The sequence below is a fragment of the Geotrypetes seraphini genome, chromosome 19 (genome assembly GCF_902459505.1).
Source record: "Geotrypetes seraphini chromosome 19, aGeoSer1.1, whole genome shotgun sequence".
Taxonomy (NCBI): domain Eukaryota; kingdom Metazoa; phylum Chordata; class Amphibia; order Gymnophiona; family Dermophiidae; genus Geotrypetes; species Geotrypetes seraphini.
Genome location: NC_047102.1, coordinates 31,194,571 through 31,203,125, shown reverse-complemented (window position 1 = coordinate 31,203,125; position 8,555 = coordinate 31,194,571). Strand labels below are relative to the sequence as shown.

At 44.9% G+C, this 8,555-nt stretch overlaps 1 protein-coding gene across 7 annotated transcripts in view; it reads left to right on the top strand.

Moving 5' to 3' along the window:
- LRRC56 (leucine rich repeat containing 56) overlaps positions 1–8,555 on the top strand; it is a 105,935-nt gene that overhangs the window by 4,557 nt on the left and 92,823 nt on the right. The window contains exon 1 of one of the 7 annotated variants that reach the window (XM_033928891.1): positions 5–1,076. The exons of 1 other annotated variant lie outside the window; for it this stretch is intronic. In XM_033928891.1, the coding sequence (XP_033784782.1) occupies positions 890–1,076 (187 nt within the window). In that variant the 5' untranslated portion in view covers positions 5–889. 5 more of the 7 variants (XR_004537672.1, XM_033928886.1, XM_033928885.1 and 2 more) reach the window with 5 other exon arrangements.

Below are 8,555 nucleotides of genomic sequence, written 5' to 3'. Positions count from 1 at the left end.
TTCAGCTGCCTTTAAGCAAACCCGAGGGGCGGCGCCGGCCAGTGCGTTTTACTAGACGCGACTGCTTTATGCTACTAAAGGCTACGGCAGTTTCGGCTTTGCAGCTTTTCTTTGCTCCCCGATGAAGCTGGTGGCCGTTGGGAGTCGAAAGCAATTCAGTTTCCCACTTGGTCTAAGTAGTTTTCAGATTTTAGACCGAGATCAGAGCAAATATGTGGGGAGTAGCCTAGGATTAAGCGCTCGTTTAAAATTCCTTTTCTTTTCTAGACTACATTTGAGTTGAATACGCCAAAAGGTGCCGAGATGGGCACAACCCCTGATCCAGACGCGTTTGTAGTCATAGAAACTTCCAAAAGGCTATAAATCCCATTTAATAATTAAGTTTATGTTAATAAAAGAATGAATTGTTCAAACTAAATTTTTTAAACTATCATTTAATTCAGCTAAACTTTCAATGTGTTCCCCCCCCTCCCCCCGTTATGGTGTGTGCGCAATATCATAGCATTTCCAGGGACTAACAGCAAGTTGCCTGTGTATTGTAAAATTGCAGTGGCCAGTGAGTGGCTACTTTAAGATAAAGGGTTTAAAATAATATGAGAGCTAAGGTTTTCTCCGACAAACTAAGGATGGCGTCATAATTAATTGCCTTTCTCATGACAATAATATGGTGTTTAATGTGTCTGGTAGGTTTTCTAACTTAAAGAAAGAAAGGACTGTATGTAAAGATAAGCATTTAATATTTCAGATAACAGCCTATTCAGTTCTTTTGGCTTTGTAAAAGTATTTCTCAGATCTGCAATAATTAAAACCCTCAGTATTTGTGCCCTGGACAATCTGCATTTTACTGAAGTCAAGGACACATTTAGGTCTGATTATCTAGTGAAATATAATGAAATATCTGGAAGGCTTGAAATATACAAACCCATTTTGTCTTGAGCCAGTGGGAAGTCTGTCACACCTAGAAGGAGGAGTATTTCACTATGGAAGTTCATTGCTTCCTGCATGTTGCCATGCCGACCACGGCCTGCTCATAGCCACAAACCCTGTCAGTCCTTGCTGCGTTGATCCTGAAAAGGGTAAGAAAACATAAAGTAGTATCCTAGCTTCTGTTTCAAATTAGATGTTTTCATTTGAAACATTGTTGCAGGTAACAGGAACTAACTCGTCAGAAACATGCAGCACCAATTCACTGTGGATTAATTTCTACTACTTTGTGCTGTTACAGATCCTGTAATAATATATTCAGTTTCAATGTTTAAAGCAAGCACAGAGATATACAGTATTTCTTCTTGGATAATCCATTTATCTGAAAGTGAAGAATGTGAGTAACAGCAGATCAAGTATGCATATGTTATACTGCAACATACTGCATGCTATGAGTTTATCTTGTAGGGCAAACTGGATAGACAGTGAATGTCTTTATTTGCTGCAAACTAAATTACTATGTAACACCTGGGGAACGGCAGGACTGCAAACAGAAGGGGGCAAGAAAGGTCAAGTGTTAAAGAACATTAGAAATAACCAGGACTTTTACAATCTGCACATGAAAAACTTTTGATTTCCTAGGGGCACTGGACTCATCGATAGTCTTTCCTAGCTGCTTCTGCGTAAAATATCAATATTTTGTAATACATTTCCGTATAGACTGAGTTGGAAGTCTGACCTCTCAAGCCCAAACTGCTAATATTTAAAGATATCTCACTTAGAGGGTCATTTACTAACAGCACAAACTAATACATGTTATTTATCAAAGGTTCACTGCATAAAATAGGCCTTTTGACAAAATTACGTTAATGACATTGGCACTCACTGATCCCCATAGAAAGTAACATGCCAGTGCTTTGTTCTACAACCAAAAATCTGTGGACATCTGCCTCCAACACACCCTGCTGGATCACTGCTCTGGGCTCTGATCAATATTCAGCCAGTGATGGTGAGCATTTTTCTAAATTCTGACTGCTGCTGGCTAAATTAGACCTGGACATTCTGTGCTGGGCCCTCTCTGGGCACTAACACTGAATATCCAGCTGTCTGACAGCACCTGGAAGCTCTCCAGGTATGGCCAATATTAAATGCCAAAGCTGCAAAACTAACAACATAGGACTGACAGAAGTGCCCAAATAATTCCTGACTCCACCCCCGCACTACCTTGTCTCAACCTGTCTTTATCTACTAAGTCTATTCCCTTTATTACCTTGAATGTTTCGATCATGTCCCCTCTCAGTCTCCTCTTTTCAAGGGAGAAGAGGCCCAGTTTCTCTAATCTCTCACTATGGCATCTCCTCCAGCCCCTTAACCATTTTACTCGCTCTTCTCTGGACCCTTTCGAGTAGTACCGTGTCCTTCATGTACGGCAACCAGAGCTGGATGCAGTATTCCAGGTGAGAGTGTACATGGCCCAGTACAGCAGCATGATAACCTTGATCTGATCTGTTTGTGATCCCCTTCTTAATCATTCTTGGCATTCTGTTCACCCTTTTCACTGCCGCCGCACATTGCACAGACGGCCTCATCGACTTGTCGACCAGTACTCCCAAGTCTCTTTCCTGGGGGTCTCTCCAAGTACTGCACTGGACATCCTGTATTTGTGTATAAGATTTTTGTTACTGACATGCATCACCTTACACAAGGGACCTCAAAGTCCCTCCTCGAGGGCCGCAATCTTCAGGTATGTGAAGGGGAAGCAACCAACCAGGGAGGAAGTGGGACCATTGGACGATGGAGATAGGAAGGGAGTGGTAAAGGAGGAAAAAGAGATAGCTGACAGGTTAAACAAGTTCTTCTCGTCAGTCTTCATGAGAGAGGACACATCCAATATCCCAGAATCCAAGGAGATCATAAACGGAGACCATGATGAAAAGCTGGTCCAACTAGAGGTAAACCGAGAGGATGTCCTCCGACAGGTAGATAGACTGAAGAGCGACAAATCACCTGGTCCAGACGGCATCCACCCAAGGGTACTAAAAGAACTGAGAAACAAAATAGCGGAAACACTTCGCCAAATATGTAACCTATCCTTAAAAACTGGGGAGATCCCAGAGGACTAGAAAATAGCAAATGTCACGCCCATATTTAAGAAGGGATCAAGATGTGACCCGGGAAACTACAGGTCGGTGATCTTGACCTCGGTCCCGGGAAAGATGATGGAAGCACTGGTTAAGGACACAATCTGCGAACACATAGAAAACAATGGACAACTGAAGGTGAGCCAGTACGGCTTCTGCAAGGGAAGGTCGTGCCTCACGAACCTACTGTACTTCTTTGAGGGAATAAACAGCCAGATGGATAAAGGGGAATCCATAGACATCATATACCTTGACTTCCAAAAAGCCTTTAACAAAGTACCTCACGAACGACTGCTCAAGAAGCTGTGGAACCACGAGGTGCAAGGGGATGTCCACCAATGGATCAAACACTGGCTGGCAGGCAGGAAACAGAGGGTCGGAGTAAAGGGCCATTACTCAGACTGGCAATGAGTCACGAGTGGAGTTCCACAGGGATCGGTGCTGGGACCGCTCCTATTCAATATATTTATTAACGACCTGGAGACAGGGACGAAATGTGAGGTTATTAAATTTGCTGATGACACCAAACTCTGCGGCAGGGTTAGAACCACGAAGACTGCGAAGACCTACAAAGGGACCTAACGAGACTGGAAAAGTGGGCAAAAAAGTGGCAAATGAGTTTTAACATAGAGAAATGCAAGGTCATGCATGTAGGGAAAAAGAACCCAATCATTGCTAGGGGTGAGCAAGTTTGAAAGAGACCTGGGGGTGATGGTGGACACAACATTGAAAGCATCGGCACAGTGTGCGATAGCCGCAAAGAAAGCAAACAGAATGTTGGGTATCATTAAAAAGGGTATCACAACCAGGACCAAGGAAGTCATCATGCCGCTCTATCGTGCAATGGTGCGCCCGCACCTGGAGTACTGTGTCCAGTACTGGTCGTCATACCTCAAGAAGGACATGGCAGTACTTGAGGGGGTCCAGAGAAGAGCGACTAAACTGATAAATGGTATGGAAAACTTTTCATACACTGACAGGTTGAAAATGCTGGGGTTGTTCTCCCTAGAGAAGAGGAGACTTAGAGGAGACATGATAGAAACCTTCAAAATCCTGAAGGGCATAGAGAAGGTAGACAGGGGCAGATTGTTCAGACTGTGGGGAACCACAAGTACTAGGGGTCACTCAGAGAAATTGAAAGGGGACAGGTTTAGAACAAATGCTAGGAAGTTCTTTTTTACCCAGAGGGTGGTGGACACATGGAATGCGCTTCCGGAGGTTGTGATAGGCCAGAGCACATTACAGGGGTTCAGGGAAGGTTTAGATAAGTTCCTAAAGGATAAGGGGATTGAGGGGTACAGATAGAAGCAGAGGTAGGTTATAGAAATGGTCAGGAACCACTTCTCAGGTCATAGACCTGATGGGACGCCGCGGGAGCGGACCGCTGGGCGCGATGGACCTCTGGTCTGACCCAGTGGAGGCAACTTCTTATGTTCTTATGTAATCCAGTCGGGTTTTCAGGATTTCCCCAATGAATATGCATTAAAAGCAATGCATGCACATAGATCTCATGCATATTCATTGGGAAAATCCTGAAAACCCGACTGAATTGCGGCCCTCAAGGAGGGACTTTTAGACCCCTGCTTACATTTATCCACGTTAAACTTCATTTGCCATGTTGCAGCCCATTTTGCGAGTGTTTTTGTCATGTTGCAGGTCTTCGCAATCCTCCTGCATCTTCACTACTCTGAATAACTACTTTGAATAATTTTGTGTCATCTGCGCATTTCATCACTTCTTGTTTTTTGGTTTGTTTTTTTTAATATCACTAATGAATAGGTTGGAACTCAGGTTTCAGTACAGACCTCTATAATACTCTTTGTTACTGACTGATTTCCCCAAAGAATATGCTACAGATCTATGTGCATGCAGTGCTTTCAATGCATATTCATTGGGGAAATCCTGAAAACCTGACTGGATTGTGGCCCTCAAGAAGGGACTTTGAGATCCCTGATAGTCCTATTCAGTTTCCTGTCCTTTAGCCCAGGGGTAGGGAACTCCGGTCCTTGAGAGCTGTATTCCAGTCGGGGTTTCAGGTTCTTCCCAATGAATATGCATTCAAAGTAGTGCTGCAAAATAGATCTCATGCATATTCATTGGGGAAATCCTGAAAACCCGACTGGATTGTGGCCCTCAAGGAGGGACTGTGAGATCCCTGATTTAGTCCTATTCAATTTCCTGTCCTTTAGCCCAGTGGTTCCCAAGCTTTTCCTGGAGGACCACCAGCCAGTCGGGTTTTCAGGATTTCCACAATGAATATGCATGAGATGTATAGTATTCACTGCTTTCATTTCATGCAGATTTCATATTCATTGTGCAAACCAGGCTGAGTTGTGGACCTGGAAGACTGGATTGGAGGAGCTCTGCTCTCCAGGAGGGTGATATAGAATTTACATAAAAGCCATTATCTAGTGCAGTGGTTCCCAACCCTGTCCTGGAGGACCTGCAGGCCAATCGGGTTTTCAGGCTAGTCCTAATGAATATGCATGAGAGAAATTTGCATATAATGGAAGTGACAGGCAAGCAAATGTGCTCTATGCATATTCATTAGGGCTATCCTGAAAACCCGATTGGCCTGGTGGTCCTCCAGGACAGGGTTGGGAACCACTGATCTAGTGTAAGTGCCGTCAGTTAGGTATAATCTTGAAAGCTATCTCATTTCGTAGCAGCCCAGGGCCTACAGACGCCGAGGAAGCCCTTCGCAATAGCAAACGGCCGCGGGCCCGCTCGCGAGGAGCGGGGAGGCGGGGTCATGGCGTTAGTGACGTCAGAGCCGCTTTGTCACGCGGCCTCGCCGGCCGCCATGTTTGGCGCTCGGCTCTAGAGGCGTCGTTGTGGGCGCTCGGGGCCCGGGGGCCGCTGCTCTGAGGCTCAATGCCGCGGTTCAGGTCAGTGGAGAGAGGCGGGGGAGGGCGCCTTTCGCCGCTTAGACGCGGAGGCTCTTAAGGCAGCCTTGCAATCTCGAAAACTTTTCTTCAGCTGCTCATGTGACGGAGGCGTTCATTAGGCCTTGTAATCTTCCCATGAGTGTGAGTCGGTGCATAAAACCTTTCCCTCGCCTTCCTTTATTCACTGCCACTGTCTGATGCCCTTATTTACATGCAAGGTGGGGCTCCTTGGGATTATCGTTTCTGGTCGACTATTACAGATTGACCACTTGTGTTCTGCTGCAAAGACATAGGATGCTGTACTGAAGCTCTTGTCCTATTGCAGAAGGGTGACGCTCATTTCTTCCGACTCCTCCCCTTCACCAGTGGTGAATAGCTCCCTCTTCAGTTAGTACTAAAGCAGTCGAACTCCACTGAAACAGAAGAAAAGAGAAGGCAGGGCGGGGGGACTTCCCCCATAGACCACATACATTTCTGTTCTCGAAAAAAAAATAATAACATGAACTTGCAACTTGGGAGTATCTAGGAACCAACCTGCTATGTGCAATGAGCGCTATCCTATAAAGACCCCAAAGGTTTTATATATAGCCTTCATTGCTATGCATGGTCCCACCGTGCCATGTTTTATCACACAATGTTTTGCCATATTTTGTCATACTATACTATATGTTGTATTTACCATACTATGTCAACCGTGCTGTTTTGTCATGCTACACTTATCTTACTATTTTGCCATGTCATATCATACTAGGTTAACCTTGCTTTAACTATGTTTTGCCATTTTTGTCACAGTGTTTTGCCATTCTATCTTTATCATATTATGTTTGCCATCACTTCATATAAATACGCTTTATTATGTATGTAAACTTGTAACCCATTCTGAGTTTTTCAGAGAGTACGGTATATAACAAACAAACACATATTATATATTGGGGTTTGTTTTTTTTTTTTTTTGTTTGCTCTTCCAAATGACAAGAGAAGTCTCATGACGGACACCAGCAATGTCCGAGGCAGTAAACGGGCAAATTGGAAGTCTGCATAGGGCAGGCCATATAGAATCCTATGTCTTCTAACAGAAAGAGGATTACTAAGGTAAGACCTAATCTTCCAGTCTGTTGAAAAGATAAAGGATTCTGTATTGAAGTCGATGTTCCAAAGCAGTACCAGACATCTAGGGAGGGAAAGATGAGCCTGCCCGCAGCGCTGAAGACACAAAGGCGGCATACTCTCGGGCAGCCACATCCACTCTGTAGAAAGCTTGTAAAGGTATGGAGAGTGGCCTTTTTAGTTGTCTCGATAGTGGAAGGGATATGTGTGAGAGGGGAGGGGAGACACAGAGTTTGTTGATCCTTGTTCTCACTGTATTTCTCCACATATAGGCCGCAAAAAATGTCTATACGAGTTTAAAAACTAGTAGATAAGCCGCCCCATTGTATTAGCCCTGGCTTAGCTACCAGTAATAGGGGCGGCCTATAAAAATCATCCCCCCCCCCCACACACACACACCTTACCTCCCTTGCTGGACGGCCTTAATCACTGCCACCTCAAATCGCGGCCAGTGGTGCAGGGCAGGACAGATCTTTTCGATCTGCATCCCGGCCCTGCACTGCTTCCTGCGTGTCAATGCCATCAGTTTAGTTCTCGCGGATTGACAAAGACCTAGGAAAGGTGATAGGAAGATATTAAAGAGAAGTGGTGAGAGAATGGATTCTTGAGGTATTCTGTATTTCAGAGTCTAAGGTTTAGATGAGCTGTCATTAAAGTTACTTTAGATATATGCTCACTCAGAAAAGATCGTAGCCAATTGTGGATTTGTCCTGAAATACCGACTGATAAGAACATAAGAATTGCCGCTTTTAGGTCAGACCAGTGGCCAGTCATGCCCAGCAATCTGCTCACACGGCTGCCCTTAGGTTAAAGACCAGTGCCCTGAGTCTAGCCTTACCTGCATATGTTCTGGTTCAGCAGGAACTTGTCTAACTTTGTCTTGAATCCCTGGAGGGTGTTTTTCCTTATGACAGACTCCAGAAGAGCATTCCAGTTCTCTACCACTCTCTGGGTGAAGAAGAACTTCCTTATGTTTGTACGGAATCTATCTCCTTTTAACTTTAGAGAGTGCCCTCTCGTTCTTTCTATCTTGGAGAGGGTGAACAGCCTGTCTTTCTCTACTAAGTCTATTCCCTTCAGTATTTTTGAATGTTTCGATTATGTCCCCCTCTGTCTCCTCTTTTCAAGGGAGAATAGACCCACCTTCCCTAATCTCTCGCTTTATGGCAACTCCTCCAACCCCTTAACCATTTTAGTCGCTCTTCTCTGGACCCTTTTGAGTAGTACCGTGTCCTCCTTCATGTCTGCCTCCTTGTCGGCTGTCCTGGATTATTTGTTGCACTTGTCTGGCACTGGGCTCAAGTCCTCTTCGGTTCGAGTCCACCTTAGTGCTATTGCTGCTTTTCATCAGCCGATTGACGGGAAGCCTATCTCTGTTCATCCTGTGGTTTCCCGCTTCATGAAAGGACTTTTCCACGTTCATCTGCCCCTTAAACCTCCCCCTGTGGTTTGGGATCTTAACGTGGTCCTTGCTCAATTGATGAAACCCCCGTTC